At 41.5% G+C, this 26,418-nt stretch overlaps 1 protein-coding gene across 3 annotated transcripts; it reads left to right on the top strand.

The window, feature by feature from the left end:
- The first annotated feature begins 1,263 nt into the window (after window positions 1-1,263).
- On the top strand, window positions 1,264-24,798 carry IFNAR1 (interferon alpha and beta receptor subunit 1). 3 transcript variants are annotated; one of them, XM_010956566.3, is made up of 11 exons: window positions 1,271-1,506; window positions 6,767-6,890; window positions 10,649-10,830; window positions 12,853-13,010; window positions 13,127-13,268; window positions 14,145-14,268; window positions 17,317-17,516; window positions 17,626-17,783; window positions 19,909-20,059; window positions 20,804-20,949; window positions 22,157-24,798. In XM_010956566.3, exons 1-11 carry the CDS (start codon window positions 1,434-1,436, stop codon window positions 22,394-22,396), a joined length of 1,698 nt encoding a protein of 565 aa, XP_010954868.2. In that variant the 5' UTR covers window positions 1,271-1,433; the 3' UTR covers window positions 22,397-24,798. The 3 variants fall into 3 exon arrangements, 2 of the variants coding, with proteins under 2 accessions (XP_010954868.2, XP_045373779.2); XM_045517823.2 differs by lacking the exon at window positions 1,271-1,506 and adding an exon at window positions 1,574-2,551; XR_006725444.2 differs by lacking the exons at window positions 17,626-17,783; window positions 19,909-20,059; window positions 20,804-20,949; window positions 22,157-24,798 and adding an exon at window positions 16,708-16,871 and having other exon boundaries at window positions 1,264-1,506; window positions 17,317-17,456.
- Window positions 24,799-26,418: the final 1,620 nt, after the last annotated feature.

Here is a 26,418-nt window from a genome sequence, read left to right as displayed (position 1 = left end):
AAGAGTTGTTGGAAAGGCTTTTTATGTATGATTCAGCACATGCAACCAAGAGCTTCCTTCTTCCATTTGGATCCACATTCTCCTGGGGTTATTTTTCCATTGATGATGTCGTTAAAGCACTGACATACTCAGAATCAAACCTAAAATTTTATGAATCACTAAGTAATAATCTTAAGTTTTTAAAAATGAGGCCTAAAAACTGGACAGATTTACTAAAAATCATCGTTCACTTAAAATGGGTGAATTTCATGGTATATAAATTAGTCCTCAAAGTTGTTTATAAGGCAACATTGAAGTACATCGGTCTTTACAAATACTCATTATACCTTATAATTGATAATTAGTTTAGTTGTTATAATTAACAGTAAGCGTTTGACTGCTTATTTCATCTTTCATTATCTTTTCCCTTTTGTGTGTTTTCATAATGTACATAATCTATTACTAATATACTTAAAGTATGAAAATGAATATACTTATGTATATGCATGACTGGGACACTGTGCAGTACATCAGAGATTGACACATTGTAATTGACTGTACTTCAATTTAAAAAAAATTCATTGCAGTAAAAAATAAACTAAAACAATTTTTAAAAGATATTTAAATAACCATTTGAATGGTGGACTCAAATTGTTTACTGGTAACAACGGACGCTCAAAAGAGGTTACAGAACGCTGTTCTGGAGACCACCTCCAACCCAGAAACTCACGACCCCCTCCAAGGGGCCCATACGCCCCGGGCCAAGTTGCCCCGAAAACGAACGCTCCATGTGTCCCGGTTTGACTCGAGCCTACCCCACGTTCATCGCGCTCTGCATAAAGGAAACGGCCTGGCTCTCCCGGGAGCTTCCTCATTCTTTCCTCCCTTAATCCCCAAGCCGCCCCAACGCCGCTTTTCCAGGCTCCCGTGTCCGCGAGCCGGGCGGGGGAAGGCGAGAGCCCCGAGGGCCCGGCAGTGCCTCAGGCTGCAACTACCCGGAAGGAGTGCGGGGAACTACAGACCGCAAGGGCTGCGCATGAGCACTGGCAAAGCTCCGCGTGCCTCCAAGGGTCAAGGCCTCGGGCTAGGCGTGGTCTTCCCGGAACGAGAGGACGGAAGGCTACTGGGCAGTCCCTGACCGAAAAGAGGCGAAGGGAGGCGGCGGCTGGGCGGCACACCGCTGTCCCACTCGCGTGCACGGGAGCAGGGGGAGGGGACGAAGGCAGGGGGCGGGGCGACTGAGGAGGGGTGGGGCGCGCACGGAAGGGACGGCGCGTGCGCGGGGGTCGGGTGACGAGCGCCGAGGGGCGGGGCAGGGCGACGCGGAGGGGGCCGGTGGAGCGTGGAGCGCGGGGTCCAGAGTGGTTTGTGCGCCAAAGCTTCCCTAGCGCCGCGCTGCGCTACCTGAGGCAGCCGAAGATGTAACTGGAGGGGTCGACGGCGGCCCGCGGACTATGCTCGCGCTCCTGGGCGTGGCGACCCTGATGCTGGTCGCTGGAGCGCCATGGGTGTTGCCCGAAGCTGCAGGTCAGAGATAGGGGTCCGCGCGCAGGATCGGGGGCGAGGCGCGAGGCTGAACGGCGGCAGCTTGGGAAACCTGGGCATCTGGAAGCGGGTGGGAGGGACAGACTTCCTCTCTGGTTGTCCGTGGTCACAGCGCTCACATTGAAACCGACTTGGGCTCGAAAATCAAACGGGAGAAAGTGATGTTCAAGATCTTTCCACGCCTCTTGCTTGGGGGCGCCCTCCTCGCTATCCCTCCTGCCCTGTGACTGTTCCCGGGGCTCCCACCTCCGCGGGTTCTGGGTGTGCGAGACCCTTAAGTGTCGAGTTTGTTTCCGATAAATCCGACAGCTCGCCTGGACTGTTTGATAATAAACAAGCTATGCTGTTGTTCCTCAATTTAGTAGACAGTTACTCCGTCCCGCTTGGGAGCGGGATAAGGTTTGCAAGGATTTCTCTGCCCTCAGGAGTCGTGCAGTCTAATAAAAAGTGGTAATAAAAGAAAAATACGCAGCCAAAATACAGAGGCTGGGAGCCACCAGTCTAGTTTGCTGGCTTTCCTAACTTGGCAGAGGTGCGTGGGGAATGGCAACTATTATAAGGTTGACTTTGCAGTGAGAAGGGGTACCCAGAGACAAACAGGGCCATGCAATGAGCAGGAATCCAGGGGTTGGTAAGGCCACTTAGTGGGCTTAAATACTTTACTATTTGTTTAGAAAAGCATACCCTGGTTTTCTGGGGTACATAATATCTTGTAAAAAAAAATAAATAAATAAAACAGCCAGTTAGTTATTTTACCAGCATAGTGGGTTTCTTCCAGAGTAGCAGAGGAATTGCAATTTAGGGCAAGAAAGCTATAGGCAAGTACAAGAAGAAAAAGAACATTACTTTATAGAGAAAAAGGAGGAAGGAAGTTGGGTGGGATGGTTTTGAAAGACATCAAGAGTTGAGATGGCCGGCCTTTCCCGTCCGCCGGGCTTGTTGCTGGAATAGAATCCTTCGTGTCGGATCTGTAATTGAGGATTACTGAGGCTTCTTGTTGAGCTGCTGGCGCTTCCTGTAATTGATGGTGAGTGGAAGTGCGTGAAGGCTCTGGCCTCTGGCCTGCTGTCTTCATTTTAGGAGTCCAATACGCTATCCATTGCGCGACGGAGACACCCTCCTGTCTTCATTTTAAATGACGTTTCCTTTATCCTGTTTCACAAATGTTTTCTCATACTCTTCCACAAACATGGTATATAGTATAGTATATGGGTACTAGGATCCTGGTGTAACCCCTGGTAATTTCTTTGGAGTCTTTTGTTCATGAAAATTTTGCATTAAACCTATGTTTGCTTTTGGATAAAAAGAATTTCCCCAGAATTTTCATGTAAAATTAACACTCCAGGAGGGTGTTCATTAAGATCATAATTTTAACCTAGATTAGAGGAGAACTGAAATAAACTTTATACACAACTGGCATTTATTGCCTTCTTAACCGTGGTGCCACACACTATTCTAAATGTTTTAAAGGTATGAACTCATTTAGTTTTCAGAACAAAGCTGGGCACCATTATCCTCACTTTGCAGGTTAGGCAGACTGAGGCCATACAGCTAGCCACTGGTTTAGGGGGAAATCAAACCCTGGGAATCTGGCCTCAAAGCTCTGGGGGCTAACACTAGACTTTTTCTAAAGGTCAACAATTTAGTTCTTTTTTTTTATTTTTAATTTATAATTTGTTTACTTGTGTCTTATTTTCTTGGGGGGGAGGTACTTAGGTTTTGTTTTTTAAGTAAGGTACTGGGGATTGAACCCCAGGACTTTATGCATGCCAGGCATGCACCCTACCACTAAGCTATACCCTCCCCCTACAATTTAGTTCTTGATTATCCTATATGTTAAGCTTAGGTATCTTTCAATTAACTAATCTACTTTTTTCTCAAAGGAATAATAATATTCAAAACTAAATGAAATGGTAACTCTAACCTGAGATCATAATGTTGCCCTGTTTTTCAAAGTCATCAGAATATTCATGCTTTTTTAAATATGTGTGTGTGTGTGTGTGTTTATGCTTTATTTATTTATTTATTTTCCCCTTAATGGAAGCACTGGGGCTTGAACCCAGGACCTCATGGATGCCAAGTGTACGCTCTACCCACCTCGCCTAAAATATTCATACTTTTAAAGCAATTCTGGGATCCTAGTCTAAGAAAACTATCTAAACTATAGGAGGAAATTTATATTTGTATGGATGTATGTTTTTGGATTTATGTCGTACTTAAAAATATAGTAAATCATTTCTTGTCATCAATATGAATGTGAAAGGTTGGAAGCAACCAATTGTATAAATAGAATTATTGAATTAAGTACCCACTTATATATTTTACATGCTAAAAAGGTGAACTAAATTATTGTCAAAGGGATATTGTTAATACTAATGGAACAGAATCCACGACATCTAAGATCCTGTTTAATAATTATTTCCAATGTGTTCATTTATCAGTTGGTTATTTGTTTGTCTCCCAAATGCCAAGATGCTTCTAACTCTGGAGTTTCCTTACCTTAATAGCAGAAGGATTGCGTCCCTGAGGAATTACCTGGCTCTATCCCAGGCATCAGATTTCTTTGTTCTTGCTCAAGACCCAGAATTACTAGAGTTAGAATATTCTAGGCTAGAGACTACAAATGCCATCAGACCTTTTTGTTAATCCTGTAAACCCAATCACTGTTCTTTGGCTGCATGGGATCTATAAACTTCCAACAACTGGGATGGGAATTAAGTTTAGAGTGGCATAAGGGGAAGTATTCTAGTCAATGATGGAGTCCGAGAATGCGAGCGCAATGCAGAAAGTCAAGGCTGGGGAGGCTCAATGAGCACCTCACCAAATTAAAATAAATAATTTAGAAAATATTTTCTCAGATGTCTCCCATGTTGACTCCATACTGTAGTATCTCAAACTGGAAAGTAGAGGAAGCAGCCCCCATAAAAAAAGATCTACACGAGGACCCCTGGTGTAGAAGGTCTGCAGGAAGATAACATGCTTGCCCTGCACAGAAGTAAAGGCTAGAAACACTGGAGGAAAAAAATAATAAATTTAAAAGCTGGTCTTTTAAAAATTGTAATTCATCAAAATCAATCTTTTGTGATATTGAGAAAGTTCCTGTGAACTTAGCATTACTCTGAGGACTCTGAAAAACGTAGATTAAGTATGAAGCTATGTAGACCCTGCCTTAAGGAACTTGAAATCTGGTTGGAGGTTTGTGTTTAACATAAAGAAGCAATTTTTTAAGACATTTTTTTCTTGTTTATTTATTTATATATGTGTTTATTTTACAATGTCATTTTTTTAATTGAAGTATAGTTGATGCACAATATTATATGTTATAGGTATAGTATACATTATAGTAATTCACAGTTTTTAAAGGTTATACTCCAGTTAGAGTTATTAGAAGATATTGGCCATATGCCCCATGGTGTACAATACATCCTTGAAGCTTATTTTATACCTGGTAGTTTGTACCTCTTAATCTGTCACCTCCATGTTGCCCCTACCCCTTCCCTCTCCCCACTGGTAACCACTAGTTCCTTCTCTACATCTGCGAGTGTTTCTTTTCTGTTATATTCACTGGTTTGCTGTATTTTTTTAGATTCCAAATGTAAGTGATATCTTACAGTATTTGCCTTTCTTTTTCTGACTTATTTCACTTAACTCCTGGAGTTAAGCTCCACTGGCCTTCAAAACCAGGTGTCCTGGGGTCTCCTCCCAATGCCGGAACCCCGGGCTGGGGAGCCTGACGTGGGGCTGAGAGCTCTCACTCCTGTGGGGTGGGCCTCTGCAACTTAACTGTTCTTCAGCTTGTGGGTCGCCCACCCCAGGGGTATGGGGCCCGGTTATATCCCGAGCATGCCCCTCCCATCATCCCGCTGTGGTCCCCTTTTTATGTTTCCAGTTGAAGAGGATCTTTTTTGCTAGATTCCAGTCTTTGGTTTTTTCAGTGGTTGTTTAGCAGTCAGTTGTGGCTTTGTTGTAGTTACAAGGAGAGGCGAGTTCTTGGTCCTACTACTCCGCCGTCTAGACTGGAAATCGCCAAAAAAAACTTCATTCCGCAAGTTTTGAGAGCCTGCTCAATGTCAGGTACTGGGCTGAGTGCATGTACTTAATGTGAAGTTCAGTGTGCAGATTCATGACACGGCGGAAAGGAAGAGTAAGGTCAGCATGAGCTGCACTATTTGAGGAAGGTTTTCTGTTAGGGAGCGGACTTTAGCTGGGTCTTGGAGGATTTGGGTGGTCAGAGAGGAAGAAAAATTCGGATTGGAGGGGCCAATGGGAAAAATCAGAAAAGAGGGCGTCCAACTGGTGGAAGATTTGTGCTAGAACTATAAGAAATAAAGGGGAAAGGGATGGGGGAAAGAGATTCATTAGCAGTATGGGACTAACAGATACAACCTACTATACATAAAATAAGCAAGAATATACTGTATAACACAGGAAACTATACTCAAAATCTTATAATAACCTGCAGTGGAAAATAATCTGAAGTATATATATATATCTGAATCATTTTGCTATACACCTGAAACTAACACAGTATTATAAATCAACTATACTTCAGTTAAAAAAAAAAAGAAATAAGAAATAGGTCTTCAGATGGAAGTCCTTAAAAATACAGAAGGGTTCAGACTTGATATCTTCAGCAGTCAGGATCTTCTCAGATTCCTGTAGGGCTTGGCTGACATGATAAACCTTCATACCTCTACCTCTCGGTTTTATTGTGTAAATATTTTTTCCTGTGACTGTCTGTCACCTTGCAAACCACATCTGTTCAGTTCTCTCTCAGAGTATATCCCTCTCTGAACAGAGAATGTGAAACCAAATGGAGGCTGTTAAACAGTTGACCCATATATCCTTTATGTCATTGTCACTTTCAAGACCAAAGAAAAATACTGTTTTCATACAGAGACTTGTTCTAATTAAAACACATGTTTATCTTTACCTTTTTATGATCTATTTTTTCTGCCTTTATTGAGATATATTGGCATATAATGTTTGCTTTTTATAGATTAAAAAAACTCTGCCTTTTTCCAACTCTTGAATGCAGAGTTAGAAATAAATTAGCCCCCTCCCCGTGCTGAGAGTAATCACTAGGTTTTTGGGTTTTGTTTTCAGATTTTTAAATAGACTTTGTTATATTTAAATGTATTCATTCTTCAGTCAATGATATGAAGGAAAGAATAACATTTTTAAAAATGTCTATAGCATTCAGATGTAGATATAACTGTCTTTTTTGTCGTTGCCTTTACAGAAGGAACAAATCTGAAACCTCCTGAAAATGGAGAGGTCTCCATCATTGATGACAGTTTCACCCTGAAGTGGAACAGGAGCGGTGGATATTTCAAGAACGTGACTTTTTCAGCAGAGTATCAAATGTACGTCACTTTACTTACTGATTTGCTGAATACTTGTTATAATTTTAACCCGATTTTTTTTTTCAGATTTGGGAAACTTGAGTTTTTCCACTTTTTAAAGAAAATGTATGGCTACTTTGTATATTTGTAACTTCATTTCTACAGAGACTTAGTCACAGTCATCTTTGGGCATTGAAGCAAGAAATTTGGAGTGTGAGGATAGCAGACAACTTCTGTAGCCCACAGCCATGCCTTCTCTGTTCTGGATGCTCCAACTTCTTCAGACATAAAGTAGGATCTGACCTAGAGCATGCCTTGAGGATATGAGAGAGTGCCCCCTCAAGGCCTAGCCGCAGTTTTGGTATCAGCTGCCAGGCTTTCTTGTATCCCCATCATACACAAAATTTCCATTTTAGATACACGTTATAAACATCAGTATATTGAGCCCTGTGTTCCCACAGACCCAGTGTTTCTGGAGTTTCTGCCTCCTCCCTAGTGCTCACTTTCCAGTTACTGATTGCCAAGGGGACGGGCAGACAGGGAGTTGAAGAAGAAAGTTTACAGGAGGAAATACAGCTCAGGAAGTACAGTAGTTCGCTTTGGGCATTGGAGCCCTGTCTGCTAACCATGATCCCTGTGCAACAAACAGCCTAGGGATGCAGGCAGTGACGAAACGGGGCGTAGAATTTCCAGGACCAGGATTCCACTGCATCAACCACAGCCCTGTTGTTCTCCAGTTGACTGTTAGTAGTGTGTGTGTGTGTGTGCAGTTGATCCTTGAACAATGGCAGGACTTAGGGTGCCAACCCCCAAGCAGTTGGAGATCTGAGTGTGACTTTACAGTAGGCCCTCCATATCTGCGGTCTGCCTCCGTGGATTCAACCAACCTTAGATCATGTATTGTAATATGTATTTATTGAAAAAAAATCTGCATGTCATTGGACCCATGCAGTTCAAACCAGTGTTGTTCACAGGTCAACTATATGTGTGTGTGTACACGCACACACAGTTTTTCTCAGAATTGATAATTGAAGAATTTTCATCTTTAGAGATTTTCTTTAAATTGAACTTTGAGTTTTGTTACCAATTTTGTTCTTTGCCTTAGTTCAGAATGTTCTTATTAAACAACTGTTTTAAGTATAACAGATTATTTCACATATCTTTATTTAAAGTTACCCTCAGAATGAAGAACAGAGCCAAGACCGTGCTCTCGTATTCTTGTTCCTTCACGTGTCCTATTGTTTATACTAAACTCTCCAGTGCACAGTAATCTTTTACGCTTCCATTCTGACTTTAGTGTCAGATGCACTGTTTCAATGCGTTCTGACTCTATTCACTTCTAGCTTTATAGATGGTTGCCTTGTAAGAATATGCCAGGCCACAAGTTTAGGGAGTCAGAGTAGCAGTTAGCGTGGTGTAGTGTGGCAGTTAGCGTGGTGTAGTGTGGCAGTTAGCGTGGTGTAGTGTGGCAGGGACTTGAGCCAGGCTGCTTGGGTGTAAATCCATCCTTTGCTACTTTTTCTCTTTATCACAGTTTCCTTATCTGTTAAGTGAAGATAAAAATTAATCTGACCATATGTTATCATTCAAACCAGGATACTTCTGAGAGTGAAAAGAAGCACTTAATTTTAGATAAGCTGAAGCAATAAGCTTAAACCAGGACAGTGGCAGGCACACTGGGCTGGGACACCCCAGTGATGAAGCATCTAACTCAGCAGGTTGTGAGCGTCGCACAGTTGTGTATAAGTGTGCAGAACAGTGGTGCGGAGTACGTGATCGGCTGAAGTGTAGTTAGTGTCAGCAGCAGACAGACACTTTGCAGTGTAGTCTCAGAACGTAGGACAGACGCCACTGGTGAGAAGTAATACACAGACGCATAAATCAGCCGCTGGGGTGCCAGTGCATGTCGAACACACGCTGTCAAAGACATCAGTGTTCGTGACTTACGTCTCAAATTTATTATGCTGTGTGTAGTTTTCATTCAGCAGATACTGAGTGCCTTTTATGCCAAACACTCTGCTGGGTACTGGGAATACATTAGTGAACAGGGGAGACAAAGACAGCATGAAGTTCTGTCCTGAGATGGCTCTTATGAAATGAATTTCATATTGGTTACATATTCATTTTCAGGTTATATTTCTGCTCTAATCTAAATATTACATATGATAAAGTTTTTTTTTAAGAGCATTTGGAGTGGGGCATGCCACTGTGCCTCCTGCAGCAGGAAGGGCAGATGTGAAGCGTGCAGATGGGCTGAATCCATATCAAGGCCTAGTTTTAAATTTTTTATAAGGTTTTCTGTTCATAATAGGAGCTGTCCAGATAAATGGACCAGAGACACATTACTGGCTTTTTGTCTGTAGTTCCTTTTATTTTGACCCTCCATGCCCCTAATTTAAAGAGGTTTGTGTACTGTACCCACTTCCCAGGCCTCCTTACATCTCTTATTAATTTCTCTGGAATTAAATTTTCTAATAAATGACATTTGAGAAAAACAAAATCTGAATTTTGGGCTTAGATTTTTTAAACCTGGACTTTTTAAAAATAGACTGTGATGTGGAGGAGTTTCTCAGGAAGATTTGCATTTAAATTAAGGTATTATTAATGCCAACTCTAATCTCAGAGCACAGATAGGTAGAGTAGAAGGGGAAGCTGGCCAGGATTGAAGTGTCCCATATGCTAGTGTATGTTATTGCTAATTTTTTAGCAATAATTTTTATTGTTTCCTTTTTGAAAAATAAGGTAGACTTGAATTGGAGTCAACATAAAAATTATTTGGATATCATCCGTAGTTTATATCTTAATAAAAAGCACCTTACCTTTTTATTAAAGATGTTGTAGCATCTTTAAAATGAGGTCTGCAGTATTACCAAAAAAATTAAAGTTAGCTGATGCTAGAACTTTGAATTAGTCCTGACAGAAATGCCTTCTCAGAGGATAGTTTTTCTGCCTGGTGTAAGGCAGACAGAGCTTATCATAGGCAAAAATTTTGAAACCTATTATCTGTTTTCTGTCCCTCACCTTCACTTCAGCCTCCTCTTCCCCCTCTGTAGCAACATGACCTCTCTGTTTCAGGCACTCCATGCCGACTGGATTTCTTCATGTGGTTAAAGAATCTCATCAGTCACTTAAACCTTTTTTTTTTTTTCCACTTAAACTTTTTGATGGACTAAATCCACTTTGAGAAGTTTGTTAGTTTATGTTAACATTTTAAGTTCTTTGTCTCTAATGATGTAATAGAAGGAATTACGGTTTGTAGAAGGAATGGTCTGGTTTTGAGGAGAGCAGAGGAAATTCTCAAAGCATGCCGATTCTGAGGTCTTTCTTTGGGCTTGTAAATCTATTCGTAGGAGGAGGTCAGAAGGGAATCATCAAATCCAGTTCCGAAATTTTCAGAAAGGAAGAGAGGATCCCGAATACAAGCAATGGGCCAGAGGTTGTGCAGCTGTTTTTAACAAAGGCAGCACTAATCCACTTTTACCTTATGGGTTCTTTGTTTCTCTGCTTCTTTGAAATCCTGATGCAGCCACCCACAGAATTATAGAACTGTATTAAAAAGTTAACTGTATGTCAGAATTATTCCATTGTATAAATAATAACTTGGTATATATGCATTGAAAAAGAGTGGAATGTTTCCCACTTTAATGCTGTCGGGACCTTAACTCAAGTAGAAGAAATAACTGCTTATACTTGCTTTATAATGATGTAAATAGCAAACATGTTTGTCACTTTTTTGTATTTATAATGTTCATTCATTCATTCACTTTTTTATTTTAAAGACCAGGGATGGGTAATTGGAGAAAACTGCTTGGGTGTCAGTATGTTACTCGTACCGAATGCAGCTTTTCTTCACTCCACTTAAGAAGTGTTTACGAAAATATTAAATTGCGCATAAGAGCAGAAAAAGGAAACAGCACTTCTCAGTGGCATGAGGTTCCCCCGTTTGTACCATTTAAAAAAGGTAAGAAAAAGCTGCCAGCTGAATTACATTGTGTTCTTTATTAAATATTACCAGAACAGCTCACTTCCCAGGCCCGTTTATTTGCATACTATAAAATCTTCCATCTTTAAAAAAAAAAACAAAAAACAAAGATTCCCTAAAATCTGTATTTCCCTCCTGCTATGGCCACATTTCCCTGCTCTCCCTAGAGTGGTGGTTCTCAAAGTGTGGTCTTCAGGACCCTTTCAGGAGGTCTCTAAGGTCAAGACTTTTCCTAATAATTCTAAGGCTTACTTGCCTTTTTCATTTTCATTCTCTCTTGAGTGCACACTGGCATTTTCTAGAGGCTGTTTGCTGTGATCTGATGACTGACTGAATGCAAAAGTAGGTATGAGACACATCCGTCTTTATTAAGCCAGACATTAAAGGGACTTGAACAAAATGTTCAAACAGCACCAGTCTTCTCACTAAATTTTTTGGTTTGTTTTAGCAAATGTAGTCATTTTTATATCACAAATATTTTTTATCATGTAATAGGTTTATCATTACTATTTTTTAATGAGTTAATAAATATTTTAATTTTTTATCAGTGTCAATGTTTAATATGCTAGATATTCAGAGACATAGCCCATATAAACAAAAGCTCTTCCGGACCCTCAGTTTCTCTAAGGGATCTTGAAACTAAAAAGTCTGAGAACCACCGCCCTATACCGAAACACACAGAACAGTGATCTGTACCCCTCTCTGTACTCTTTCTCCCCCTCCCTCTTCCACCTTCTGCTTCAAGCTTCGTTCCCCATCACTGCACTGAAACCACTCTTGCCAGGGTCACTGAGACCTCCACAGTGCCAGGTGGATTCCCAGTCCTCTTCAGGCCCAGTCCCTCTGTGGCATGGGTGTGATTACCACTCCCTTCCTCTTGAAACCCTGCTCTCTAGGGCACTGTGCTTTCCTGGCTCTCCTCTTGCTCCTTGGTTGTTCCTTTGCCTGTTTCTTCTCGTCCTCCAGACCTTTAAATGTTGGGAAGCTGCAGGGCTCAGCCATGGAACTTCTCTCTACCCGCCCTCCCCTGGGAATCGTATAGCTCTCAATACTGTCTGTCCTCTGGACTCCCCACAATTGTATCTCCAGGCCCCTCCCTTCCCCTTACTTTGACTTGTATCACCAGCTCTCCTCAGCCTCTCTGCTTAGAGGTCTAAAAGTCAGCTCAGATTTGAAAGAGCCAAGCAGAGCTCTTGATTTTCCCCCTCCGCCCTGCTCTTCTTGCAGTGTTTTCCATCTCTGTTAATGACATCACCTACTTATTCGCTCTGGCCGAGAGCCCTGGTGTCACCTTTGACATCGCTTCCTCACATCCCCCATCCAGTCCATCAGCAAGTCCCGAATGATCAGCCTTCAGAGTAGAACCTGCATTGGGTCCCTTCTCACTTCCACCCCAACTCCCAGCCTTCGCCAAGCCACTTCCATTTGTCATAGACCTGCGGTAGCTTCCCCGCTTCTGCACACATTAACCCAGGTGGTCCTTCCAAAAAGTGAATCAAATCTCGGCACTCCTCCAATCGCATCCTCCAGTGCATCACGGACTCAAAGTCCTTCCCGTTGGCTGGGTTCCAGCTACCTCTGAGCTCATTTTCAACCACTCGGCCATTCGAGCGCCCCCTAGTGTCTCTGGAAAACAGTGAGCCCGTTCCCATCCCAGGGTTTCTGCACTTGGTGCCCCTCAACCTGGGACACTTCTCCCTTAAAGTCGTGAATGACTGAGTCCCTCGCTTTGTTCAGGTCTCAGCTCAAACGTCTCAGGGGGCCTTCTCCTCACTAACTTAGCTAAACAGCTCTTGCTACCATTCTCTGTCCCTTTATGTTAATTCGTTTTTCTTATAGCATGCATGACATACATAATTTGTTTTGAATTTTTTTTTCATGTCCTTCACTTCATGAGGAACTTTCTTTTTTTCATACGCCAGGCACATAAGTGCTTAGAACTGTATGAATGTTTTGGCTTGTGTTAGTGAAGTTCTATAGTTAATGTTTTGATTTTTACAGCTCAAATTGGTCCTCCAGACGTACGTTTAAAAGCTGAAGATAAGGCGATAATAGTAAACATCTCTCCTCCTGGAACAAAAGATAGTACCATGTGGGCTATGGATCAGTCAAACTTTCTGTATAGCTTGGTTATCTGGGAAAACTCTTCCAGTCTAGAAGTAAGTGTTACTTTCACTTTTGTTTGATGTGAGAGGGAAAAAAATGATGTGAATTGATTCTAAAATTTGACTTTACACTTTTTTAACAAACAGGCTTCTGTTTTTTTAAATTATAGGAAAGGACTGAAAGTGTTTATTCCAGAGATAAAATTTATAGACTCTCACCAGAGACTACTTATTGTTTAAAAGTGAGAGCAGAACTGCGTTCATCAAGAAAATTCGGTGTCTATAGCCCGGTGTCTTGTATAACTACCACAGGTGAGGAGGGAGTTTTGCTTTAGATTCAATAACTATATACATAGATTGGCAATCTATTAATTTTGGCAGTTTTTCCATCGTTGCTGAAGTTTATATGATGGTTTTATAGATATGAAGACAAGCATTCTAACAGCATTTACATAAGCAAAAAGGTGTTTTGGGGGGGTTTTGTCGCAAATTAATAGTGATGAAAATATTTTCTAATGACAAAAACTTTTTATTCAGAATCCACAAAAAGGGGAGGGAGTTGCCAGAGAATAGTTAGTCTTCCAAAAAGCATACCTTTAGAGATGAAATGTTAAAATATGAACGCATACTGATACATTTAATCAGTGACATCTTGCCAACAACTAAGGTTAAGGGAGGGAGCTCGGATTTATTATTTTAATTGTAAATTTAATATGCTTTGTTTTTAAAATCAAACAGTACAGAAAGGCTTAAAGTAAAGATTTCCTCTCCTGCCTTCTTACCCCCAGTTCCATTGATCAGAGGTAAGCGTTGCCAGTAGTTTGTGCGCAACGTCTCACACTTTTTTCAGGATTTATACAAACGTATTTGCAGAATTGCAGTTGGGGGGAATGTGCCTTTTAAATTAAGAAATAGGGTCCTGCTAGATTTATTTGAAACTTGCTTGTTTAACCTAATGTAAGGAGGCTCCCTTTTTCATGTTGGTACATACAGATCTGTCACGTTCTGTTAAATGGCTGCCTAGTATTACTGTGCGTATATATGCACCGTAGCTTATGTAGCTGTTACCTCATAATGAATGAAATGCAAGCCTTTTTATCTTCTTGTCCAGGCTGTTAAGAATTCTAACCATGTGTTATCTCCCTAGAGTAAATGTGTGTGTTTTTCTGTGTATTCTTTGTCTTGCAGTGGAGCATAAACTGCCTTCGCCAGAAAATATAGAGATCAGTGCTGAAAATCAGATCTATGTTCTGAAATGGGATTACACATTTGAAAACATGACCGACATGACCTTTCAAGCTCAGTGGCTCCAGTAAGTTCTATTCCATAAACGCCCCCTTGCAGTTTATTTGGCCCAGTTTATTACGTTTCTTTTCACTCTGCTTCAGCCACCCGCAGCCCCTTGCACACATGAGGACTGATGGAGAGGTAGTTAAGACGTACTGGAAATGGGGTGCTTAATTCTAGTCCCAGCTCTGCCGGTAACTGGCTGGATGACATCGAGCTAATCGCTTACCCTCCTTGGGCCTCAGTTGCTTCATTTGTTGTAAATTGAGTGTTTTCTAATAACGTCTAGTGTTCTTGCTGGCTCTTTTTCTTTTTTTCAAAGGTGTGATTCTAGTTGCATGTGTTACTTCCTCAGTCTGGAATAATTGGCATGTGACCCCAATCTTTACTTCAGAACCCGCTTCCTCCATGGGTCCTTGAAATGACCTCAGTCCAGTCACTCTGTCTTATTCAAGTTAGCCCTCCCATCTTCTGGATTATTTTAGAAGTTTTGGCAGATTTTTTAGTGATTACTTTAGTGGAGAATTAACAAAGTTGGAGAGAACTCTGTAGACTGGGTAGAGACTAACCAAATATGAGTGAAGTCTTGGCACCACGTAGGTGGAAGAGGACGGCATATAGTTTATATTGACTGGAAATCGTAGGGGATAACTAGGAAGAAGAGAAGAGGAATGTGGAAGGTGAAGTGCATTATGGGGAGAAAGGGGTGGGAAAGAAAGAGACACTGAGGGCAGAGGACTAGAAGGACCAAAGGCAAGTACAGGTGAGGCAGGAAGGGAAGAGTGAAAAGAAAGACTAGAAAGAAACAAAAAACGAGGGGGAAGGGAAGTCGATACTGTGACTGATTTCTCTCCATCCTTTGATGTTAGTTTTGAACTAATAAGTTTGTATAATAAGTGCATTTGTGGGCATCCATGCCCCTACACATATGTGTGTACGTGTGTGTGTGTGTGTGTGTGTGTGTGTATAGACCGATCAGGAAACTGTGCAGGAGGTTTTATGTGTACTTCACTGTCAGAAGTACATTAAATAATAGGGCCCCAAACTAGACAGGGATAGTGCTTTCTGATGGCTGGTCTCTAAGTTTCTTTTGGGTACTTAGCACACTGTACAAAGCACTGAAGGAATTGTAGAGAGACAGCAGAATAAAACACATGGTTGTAGAAATCCGAAGAAGTCAGTGCTGATTCTGCGTAGCAAAATGTCATTTAAGACTGAGGAGTGGTACCCAAATTATAAGAAGTCAAAAACGGGGTGGGAGGAAGGGTATGGTTCAAGTGGTTGAGCACATACTCTGCATGCAAGAGGCCCAGAGTTCAATCCCCAGGACCTCCTCCAAGCAGAAATAAATGAATAAACCTAATTACCTCCCCCTCATAAAACAAGCAATGCATAAAGGTAGAGGGGGCTGGGGAGACCGAAGGAGCCATTTGGAAGGAGATGCGATGTGAACGAGGCCATGATTGTTGAGTCAGATGTTTTTAAACGGCAAGAGAGGGCATCCAAGGCCGGGCTACACACAAGGTGGAGCTCAGGATGTGGAGAGACCAGAATTAGGTGGGCGTAATGAGGAGGTATTCATTTTCCATTGCTCTCTAACACACTGCCACAAACTTAACAGCTTAAAAAACACCATTTATTATCTCTCAGTGACTTGGGGTCAGGAGTCCAAGCATGGCTTAGCTGGGTCCCTCCCAGCACAGGGCTGTGACTGCAGGTGTCAGTCGGGGCTGCTGTCTCCTGAGCTCATGTGGTGGTTGGCAGAATCCATTCCTTGAAGCTGCAGAAATCATGGTGGCCTGCTTCTTGGAAGCCATCAGGAGAGAGAATCTCTGTCCTCCAGACCCTCTTTTAAAGGGCTCATTGGATTGGGTCAGGACCCAATAGCCTCTCATTTGATTAACTCAAAGTCATCTGGTTTGGGGCCTTAATTTCATTTGTGAAATCCCTTCACCTTTGCCAAATAGTGTAACCTTTTCAAGAACTCATGGGTTCTGCCCACACTGAGGGGACAGGCATTTTGTCAGTCTTGGTCCCAGAGATAGGAATCTTGGAGGCCATCTTGGAATTTTGCCTACAAAGGAGGAAGACCTGCTTTGAGAGCAGCAAAATATTTGGGCGTGGAAGAGCAACGAGAGAGAAAGTCGAATAGTAGGACAGAATAAATTAGGCTTAGCCTCAGACTATCCTATAGGCAGGTGGGTGCCATTGGGAGTTTTGTGTGGAGGGGTGGGTGCCATGAGGCCTGTATTCGGGGAAGGTGAAGGTATGTGGTGTGTGTGGTGCAGTGGACTAAGGAGACACCGAGGACAAGGAAGCCAGTCAGGAGGCTGTTGTAGATCCAGGCTGGAACTGAGATGCTTTGAGCTGTTGGTTCTGAGCAGCTTCCTTAACCTCTTCAGGCTCAGTCATCTTCTGTGTAGACTTGGCTCTTATAACACTGTGGTCTGTATGTCTATTACAGCACTTACCCACTGGGGTGCTGGGACCCGTTGAGCAGCTGGCTTACCAGAAGGGAGGAGCCTTATTTGTAGTGTTTGCCAGTTTTCATAATATGAATACTCCCACCATGGTCACTTTCAACTGCCAACCACCATGTCACTGAACACGGAGTTGGGAAGACACCCAGTAAGCACTCCATCAATGGTGTTTTTTTGCCGTGTAGACACAGTAGACATAAATAGCCTTGCGCACAGATAATAAAGCAGTAAAATAATGAGGACAAGGTGAGATTTGAGTATTTATTACTTTTCAATACAATGTACTTATTTGTAAGTTTCTGTAACTTAATTTTTTATAATGGCCGTATTTAACAACTAGCCACCAATATTCCTGAAAATTTAGCAGTGGATTTTGTGAGCGGGTACGAGCCAGCTCTCGCACACCACCAGTTCATCACACTCTGGAGCTTTTGTGAATGTCTCTTCCACCGTATTGAGTTTCCTGATGAGGGGGAGGACTATTTCTGTCCCTTAGCCCCTAACAGAGTGTCTAGCGTACTATAGGTACTCAGTAAATGTTTACTGAATTAATGTGTTCGGAATTTTTAAAAAAAGTTTTTTTGTCTTAAAAGTGCCTTTTTAAAAAAGATTCCTGGGGACCATTCAGACAAATGGAAACAAATACCAAACTGTGAAAATGTCAGAACAACCCGTTGCGTCTTTCCTCAAAGTGTTTTCTCAAAAGGAATTTACTCCATCCGTGTACGAGCAGCGGATGGAAATACTACATCTCTGTGGTCTGAAGAGAAAAAATTTAATACCGAAATGCAAAGTAAGCCAGTAGTTTTTACTTTTACATTCTAATTCTCCAATTTGGCGCAAATTCTTAGGATTATTTTTTAATCGGATTTGAACTGTGTATCTTTACACATTTCTTCTAGCTGTCATATTTCCTCCAGTCATTCACGTGAAACTCATTGGTGAGGACTCACTGCGCGTCTCCATCGGGGCTCCAGAAGAGTCTGAAAACAAGTCTGGGTACCAGCTTTACCCGCTAATTTATGAAGTTGTTTTTCGGGAAAACACTTCAAATGCTGAGGTAAAAAGACTGCAATAAAAGTTTGTAATTTAGAGTTCTAACTGTGATTTGGGTAAACAAAGCTAGAAGTTAAAATTGTAGGGAAATTTTTAAACTTGCAAGACAATGTGATTAACTCAGATATTTACCATAGAAGTGAGCGTTTTTCTGAGTTTCACGTGATAGTTATGATTACCTGCATCTGGGCCCAAGTTAGTTTTTAAAATTCAGATCCTGAGCTCGTTCCTACTCAGAATCTCTGGGAATAGAGCTCAGTAATTTGTACTTGTAGCATGATTCCCATGGATTCATGAACCAGGGTTTCTCAACACTGTTGACATTTGGGTTGGATGAGTCTTTGTTGCGGGAGCTGCCCTGTGCATTACAGAATGCTTAGCAACACCTCTGGCTCACCCACTGGGTGCCAGTAGCCCTCACTCCCAGTTGTGACAGACAAAAATACCTCCAGATAGTGGGGAACCACTGAGAGGGCAACGATTGGCTTTTGGGGAGCAAAAGTATCTTAGCTGTTACAGTGGTTGACCTTCCAGGAGGAAAACGTGCCTCCCAAGTTCAACTTTGCCCAACAAAATCTTACTCCTCAGTATTCAACTTTGTAAAGGGGGAGGGATTAGGAAAACAAACGTCTAAAAAGGCTCCTTAGGGGAGTAGTCATGACAAAAAGGTTGAGAAGAGCTAGTTTAAACACTAAAATTCAAAAAACACTGACAGAGCTAATATACAGCATCAGATAATCCACGTTATTCCTAGATTACTTTTCTCTGTGGAATTACTAATCGAGGAATCAACTTTGAAAAATCTTGTGCAGTTGAGTTGGTAAATTCTGTAACTTCATTTTCTGTTGGAAATCTAAGAAAATTCCGGTGACCTGGCTGCTTTCATTTTATCTGAACGCACTGTGACCATAGCATAATTTAGCCCTAATGAGTATTACGGCCAGTTCTCTGTTGTCCCTAGGTAAGAAAAACCTAAATTTGTGTCTCACACTGCCAAATCATGTGACCTTAGGCAAAGGTACTTGACCTTTGAGACTTTGTTTCCTCTTCTGTAAAGTGCTGGTGGTCATAGCAACTTAATTTTTTTGAAAGGATGTTTATAAGGTTTAAAATGAGGCAGTATATATGAAAATACCTACCACATTGCTTGACAAACAGTAGAGATTCAGTAACTTCTAGTTGCCATCCCGTCCTATGCTGGGTAGTGCATCAATAATTACAATGGTAATAACAACTCAAAGTTTATTGAATAAGTATTTTATATGAATTGTCTCAGTCATTCATCAAAACAACCCTGCCAGTTTGGCTGATTAAATTACCATTCAGCAAATCCTTGGGATGGAGTATTCGTGACTGCTTCACTGATGCTGGGCTGTAGACAATGGAACATGAGTGGACGTGGTGTGAGCAGAGGCCTTAAGTGCATGGTTTGGCTTAGCTCTTGTGCCTCTCCTGTTTGCCAAGAGGAAGGCAAGCTTCATGTGGTGTCTGGGCCACGGTGCATGAGAGACTTGTGGAGCAGACCTAAGTCTGGTCCACAGCCTCAGTTAGAGCTCTCCCAGACAGTGGGGACACTCACAGGGAGAAGAATTAATAGGTTTGGAGCCACAGACTGTTTTGTTACACAGCATTATTTTGTTGTACTTGTAATATCTTGTTACACAACATCATTGTGACAATAGCTGACTAATACAGGTGGGAGTAATAATTTGTCCTCATTTTATAGATCTGGAAATAGGGCCCAGAGAAAGTAAAAAACTTGCCTAAGGCCACATAGCTGTAAGGGATATCTTGATACAGGGGGTTTGAGGCCAGAACTCCTGCTCTTAATCATTCTGCCACTAAGCAGAGGTCATACAATGGCAATGAAGCCAAATCAGCATGTACTTATAAAAAGTTTTGAGTTGTCTTAGGAATACATCATATTATTTTTTTGGCAGCAGCAGTTTTAACTTTTGAGTTTGGTTATAAGGTGTTGTCCAAAACAGATATTTCTTAAACATACACCAACTAAGTGTTTGGGACAGGCCGATCTTAGATTGAATATTTAAGGAATTCAGAAAATAGATATTCCCTGTATGATTCCACAGAGAACTGCATTTTATCAATGATTTACTTATTTTTTATAGAGAAGAGTTCTAGAGAAGAGAACTGATTTTACTTTTCCTAACTTGAAACCGCTGACGGTATATTGTGTCAAAGCCAGAGCACTGGTTGAGAGCAACAGGTGGAACAAAAGCAGTGTTTTCAGTGACACTGTGTGCGAGGAAACCAAACCAGGTCAGGATCTTTTACTGTATCTTTCCTTCTTTAATGCCATAAGACTTAAAAATAATCAATCCATTGGAAATCGTAAAGTAATTTCCTTTTTACTGCAAAGCTATAGAGAGAGACTGTTTTCTCAGACTGTGTGAGTCAAAAGTAGACCTTCAAGCTGAGTCTTTCAGTTTTAGAAAATATTTTTAATACTCAACCGTGTTGTGTTTTTTGTATCCTTTGTGTTTCGTGCATAGCTGCATAATTATTTTCCTTTTATGATTACTCTTAGCATTTAATGAGACTATTTTTATTGTTAAATGTAATCATTGATGTAATTATCACTTGGGAATCACTCAGTTAGTTCAGCTGCAAATTTTTTTATGTGAGAATGGTATAGTCCCGTTTTGGATTTTACAGTGTCTGGTGTTGACTTGTAGACGCTGAGTCACAGAATGTTTTGGATTGTGTGTGCTGGCTGTGTGTCACAGAAGAGGTGCTGGAGAATACTTCATGTGGTTGGAGCTCCGTGTCATAGTGTTTCCTTCGCTGAGGGTCTCTTATTTCAGTTCCCTGGCCACTCTTTACATGTCAGGGCGGTTACCTGCAGCTGCTCAGTGCTACCAGCAACATTTCTAAGGGTACTATTTAATAGATTTTGTATTTCCTTTCACATGGCTGTATTTCTTTCACATAGACTGTCAGCACTATTAATGTATTGTGTGTCAAAACCTATACTGATGCTAAACACCATTTATTTGTTTTTAGGAAATACTTCCAAAGCCTGGCTCATAGCTGGAATTTGCACTGCAGTGTTTTCTATCGTCGTTGTCATTTACGTTGTGAAAGCCCTCTTGAGATGCGTCAGTTATGTGTTCTTCCCGTCAAGTAAACCTCCTTCCACTATAGATGAGGTATGTTGCTTTTCTTTGTCAACAGATTAGCTGGATTTTTCTTTACAAGAACAGGAAATATATTTGATTTTGACAGACTATAAATGTTTTCTTGATATTCAAAAAATAATACAGACTAGGGTTTTTTTCTTCAGAGTTTCACAAAATTAACTTTAGAAAGTCATTTAATAGGATATAAACGGAATAGTAAGATGTGTCCTCACGCCCATGTTGTATCTGGCAGCTTGCTTGCTGTGGCATTTCTTTTAATCATTGAAAGCCTTTTTTCACAGAAAGATTCAAACACTGTCATCAGTGCAGAAACTATTCTGGACAAAAATCACAGAAAAGGAAATAACAAAACATGGGTTTCCTCTCACAGCGCCTCAGTGTTTCGGCTGGCGCTCGTGTGAGGCTGGCACAGTCAGTGACAGCCCTGACTGGTGGAGACCAGGGCCCAGAAATCTCCCTGGGGGTGCGTTCACTTGTGTGGGTTCCACTTACCTGCCTTGTTTTGGGTTCCCCTGGGCTTTGGAGCTCCAGACAGGAAGGTGGATGGTTGATGAGCTGTAGTGTGTTTGCACTTCCTGGCTCCATGAACTTGAGCACATCTCCTGTGCAAACTTGAGCACGTGCCCTTAGGCTGTAGAACAGAGGAGCTGACCCCACCTTCCAGTGGAGTTTTGAGGGCACAGGAGGTAAACCAGAAAGGCCTAGCCTTACAGTGCTCTGTAAATATGAACTGTTTTACTCTTTTATGTCTGACTTCTTTAATATCATTTTATCTACCCTTCTGTTATGCAAAGAACTTAAAACTAGCTAATTATTCTTAATGGGACAGGGAAAATTAATTTATCTCTTGTGCTTCTTCTGGACATTTATGGATTGGATACAAAATTTTTTATCATTTCAAAATAAAATGTCCCCAATCCCAGTGCTCTCCCTTCCCTTCCTCACCCCTCCTCTTCCACCCCCGCCCCTGATAGCACAGTGCTCTTCACATAATTACCAAAAACGTAATATTAAGATGGATGTGAACTCCCTAAGGATGGTTTTATTCTAAACACTATAGTACAGTCAGTTTGCTCTTAGCTCGCTTTTTAATATGCATGCCAAAAAAATAGGCCTCCTAGATTGTAGATGTAAGAACCTGAAGCTCGTTAGAACTAGAAGACTGACTTTTGTTATTTTAAATAATCTTGTTTATATGTTTGCCCTTTTAAATTAGTGTTTCTCTGAAAAGCCACTGAGGAACCTCCTCCTTTCCACTTCTGAGGAACAAACGGAAAGATGTTTTATAATTGAAAATACAAGCACTGTTACTACAATAGAAGAGACTGATCAAATTGGTGAAGATTACAAAAAATACAGTTCCCAAACTAGTCGAGATTCAGGAAACTATTCTAATGAAGATGAAAACAGTGGAAGTAAAATAAGTGAAGGACTTCTCCAAGAGGAACCTGTGTGACCGGAAATGAACTCTAAAATATTAGGGAGTCTAGTGGGAGTTGTAGTGGGAGCCAAGCTCCGAGCTCCTCTCAGTAACCATCAAGAGACTATGTGCTTGTGGGGGAAGAGAAAATCATCTTCCGATCATAGGTCCTAAAAATACAGGAAAGCACTTAACTACTTAAAATGAATTTGGAGAAGAGTTTCCTACCGTCTTTTCCTGTGTAAAGTCTTGAGAGACCTGTCATTGGACCTGCCTGGGATGAAATGAGTTAAACCCAGAAGCTGCCCCTGTCCTCCGGATGACATCTGAAGTCCCCGTGCTGTTTTGTGGGTAAGGGTAGGGTTTAGGGTTTGTGTTCTCATCGGCTAATTCTCTCACAGTGTTTTTCAGGGGTTATTTAGAACCTTGGGTCTTTTCTTTGGACACTGAAGTGTAGGCCCTTTGGAAATGTCTTTACAAAAGCCTGAATACCGCTATCACTTGGTTTCCTGAGAAGTTGCTTATTCTGAAAAACAGCTGCAGATACCAGAAGCATGATCCTTCCAACTTTGTCAGGGGAATTCTCTCCGTTTATCCCAAGAACATTAGCTTCTACATCACAGTTATCTATCCCTTATACCGTTTAGGATTAAAACCAGATAGTATTTTTAAAAAATTAAAAATTTAAAAAAAAACAGTCTTTTACTATGTGTACATTAAAGACTTCTCGATTCAGGACATTAGCACAATTGCTTCTGATTAGAATGTATAATTACTAAAATTACAGAGAAATGGGAAACTCATTAGAGAAGTTACTGATCCCTTTTAAGATATGGAGTATGTGACATAAGTCACAGTGTATGCAAGAGGCCTGGGGGCCAGAAAAGACTGGCAGACTAGACAGAGTGAGAAGCAGAGTAAATCAGGAAGAAAGAAGCAAGCGACTTGTATAATTAGAACAATGTCGTGTCTAATCAACTTTTGACCATCAGCGTACTGTGGGGCGGTTTGTGTTTATGGCTTACGTGTATCATTTCTAACCCCAGGCCAGCTTCTCCACACTGTCTGACGCTGTTCAGGTATCCCTTCTGCTCAGCCCACGTGCACTCAAGAGAAAGCAAGTTAGGGGGAGGATATATATAGCTCAGTGGTAGAGTGCATGCTTAGCGTGCACGAGGTCCTGGGCTCAATCCCCAGTCCCTCCATTAAAAAAAAAGAAAAGAAAAGAGAAGAAAAGAAAAAGCAAGTTATTTCTACTCTCTGCTGGAGAATCCCTGGGGGACCAAACACATCTTTGATCTTTCTGGCCAGAGGCATCCGGTTTAAAGCAGATCTTGGTTGGCTCTTCGCTTGTAAAGGCCCCGTCAGTGGGAATTTTCCTCTTAAGGGAGGACATTGGGAACTTGCCAGGGCCCTGCCCTGCCCTGCCCCGCCTGGCTTTTCAGACTGTCCTTGTGATGGGCCTGTCAGCACTCGGAGCCCAGGATTTACTGCAGGAAAAGGGCTGTGTCAGACTGGATGTCCATCTTTGCCTTGTCTTCTAGACTGAAAACTGAAATTCCATTCTTCAGTCTCTTCCCCATGTAGCTTAATCAGGCTATGCTCACTTACAAGGTGGTATGTATTTTTCCTGAAGGATAGTATAGTGCCTCAGTTACAATATTGATAGTCCTTAGGCTGGATATAATCTAAGAATTTATGTAAAAGATTTGTATTATTACAGCCAGCAATAACATTTACTATTAAAACATAATATAGATGAATATGTATGTAAATGGTGACTTGGGTCTTAGACCTACACATACACACACGATGTGGACCGTTTTCCAGGAGTACAGCCATAAAGTACTTACTAACATAGATTCTAATTAGAAAATTATAAATGCTACTCCAGAAATAAACACTTCAGGGTCTGACCAGAAATTTGTAACCTATAAAAAAGTTATTTTTAAAATATGATTTAGAGTTTGTATCTTCCCCTTAAACTGTGACCTTCAAAGCAGCCTCAGATTGCTGTTAAAAATTTGGAGAACTTACAGCAGCTTTTCCTTCCTCCCCACCTCCTCCTTACGTAACCCTTGGACTACCTGGCATCTTTGTGTGTGTTTCTTGTGGTGTCTGCCCCGCCTCCCCGCCCCAGGAGACCGGAAGCCCTGAGAGCAGAGATTTCCTTTTATTCATTTCTGTAGCCCGAGCACCCTTGCACGTAGAAACACAGACAGTAATAGTTCTCAAATGACCGAAATCTAAAAGTTGAACCAAGTAGGTGTTTCTGACACTTTGTATGTCTTGTTGAACTGGAGAAGAACATACCCGTATTTCCAATGTTTTTATTCAGTGAACTTTTGTATCTTACTTCATTTGCGTTTTTGTCTTAACCCAATTTGCTATTTGTTAAACAGTTTTTTACAATAAACACTCAGGCCAGAAGCCTTGGATTTTGTGGTGGTTGTGCTTGAATTGATTAAACTTCTGTGCATCACAGCTACTGCAACGAATGCCTTCACGAGGTATTCATAGCAGGGCTGCTGCCCACACCTGGTGTGGCCGTGTCCGGGGTTGGGATCCTGAAGGACTCACCGCTGCTGCCACCGCCCCATGGAGCTCCCAGTCAGGGACCCCGCTTGCTGGCTCTTTGCCTTTTCACCTCTGCTTAAGACTTGGCTGGAGCACAGCCTTGACTTAATGGGTTTGCGGCAGTGTCGCAGACCCTGCTCTCTCAAATGTTCCTTCTACCATCATTTCTTCTCAGGATAAGCTCTTTCGAAGGACACTCACCAGTCGCACGTGTAAGTAGATCTGCCATCCAGACATTTGAGTCTGAAGTTAAAACACCATTGACATTCAAGCTGGGAACCCTTCTAGAAGAGTTTGTGTTTTTAGTAAGCTCCCTCAAATGTTTTTTTCCAAAATGTACGGGGAAGTAAATATTTTAAATTCATCTCTGATGCCCAAGAAATGCCCTGTTACTTAACAGTAATAACAGACACCACTAACATCCAGTTTCTTCACCTGAGGGAGACAAGGCAAGAAGAGAGAATTTGATACATTTTTCGTGCAAAGGGGATACCAGTTTCCTGCCCTCTCAGTGTTCTGTCCCTGCTTAGAATTCATGTTTTAACAGGAAATGTCTTCTGGATGAAGTAATTGACACAGACCAAGAAAAGAAAAAGTGAGCAGAGCAGATATTCTGGCTTAGAAAAAGGTCTTGGGAAGAGGGAGGAAATGAAAAAATGACATCTTGTGATAGCAGACTTAAATTGAACATTTCTTCTCACAGAGACTCTCACCACTCCCACCCCCGACTCCCAACCCTCCCCCACCAAATTTCCTAAATCCATCAGAGAGGAGGGAGCTGAGGAGAAAGTGAATGACTGAATCAGAAAAACATTTTCCTATCTCTCCAGTAGAAAAATGGCCCATTTTTCCAAAAGACTGGAATTAGTCCTTAAATATGTAACAAATATAGCGTGTCTTTTTGCATACTCAACTCTATTGTCCGTTCCCAGATTTTATAACGCTTTAATACTCTGGAATTTAACATTTTAAAAGATACGGTTATGAGTTTTTAAGAACAAAGGTGTGTCATCCACTCTGCAGTCTTCCTAGAAGACCACCATGTACACGCATAGAAGTTGCCTTTGTGCCCATATGTATATATACGTCTGTCCAGCTCGCTCCCGAGGAGAGATTTTATAGCATTTGCCAACATAGATCCCCCTCTGCTAGGTGGCAAGCTCCATGAAAGCAAGGACTATCTTTTCTTTTTTTAACTTTGTAGCTGACACTTGGGAAGTGTTTAATAAGTGATTAAGCCGAGCGTTGAATTACATACTTCGACTGGATTCGCCACTAGAGGGAGGCAAGTCGCCCTATTTAGGTTCACAACTAGCTGGTATTTTGGAAACAGATTCCTGAATGGCTGTGTCATGAGGAAACAACGCGTAGCTAAGGACTATGTATACCGTTTAGAGTGTCTAGATTTAATGTGTAGCCAAAGGCTGTGTATGCTGTTTAGAGTGGCTAGATTTAACAGAAATACGGGACACCCAGTTCAA

This window comes from Camelus bactrianus, chromosome 1 (assembly GCF_048773025.1).
Source record: "Camelus bactrianus isolate YW-2024 breed Bactrian camel chromosome 1, ASM4877302v1, whole genome shotgun sequence".
Classification (NCBI taxonomy): Eukaryota; Metazoa; Chordata; class Mammalia; order Artiodactyla; family Camelidae; genus Camelus; species Camelus bactrianus.
This window is presented reverse-complemented; position numbering and strand designations above follow the sequence as displayed.

Coding starts and splice junctions, on each gene's coding strand:
- IFNAR1 (XM_010956566.3), top strand. CDS start 1,434: ATGCTCGCGCTCCTGGGCGTGGCGACCCTGATGCTGGTCGCTGGAGCG. Junction 1,507..6,766: donor GGTGTTGCCCGAAGCTGCAG/GTCAGAGATAGG, acceptor TTGCCTTTACAG/AAGGAACAAATCTGAAACCT. Junction 13,269..14,144: donor GTCTTGTATAACTACCACAG/GTGAGGAGGGAG, acceptor TTTGTCTTGCAG/TGGAGCATAAACTGCCTTCG.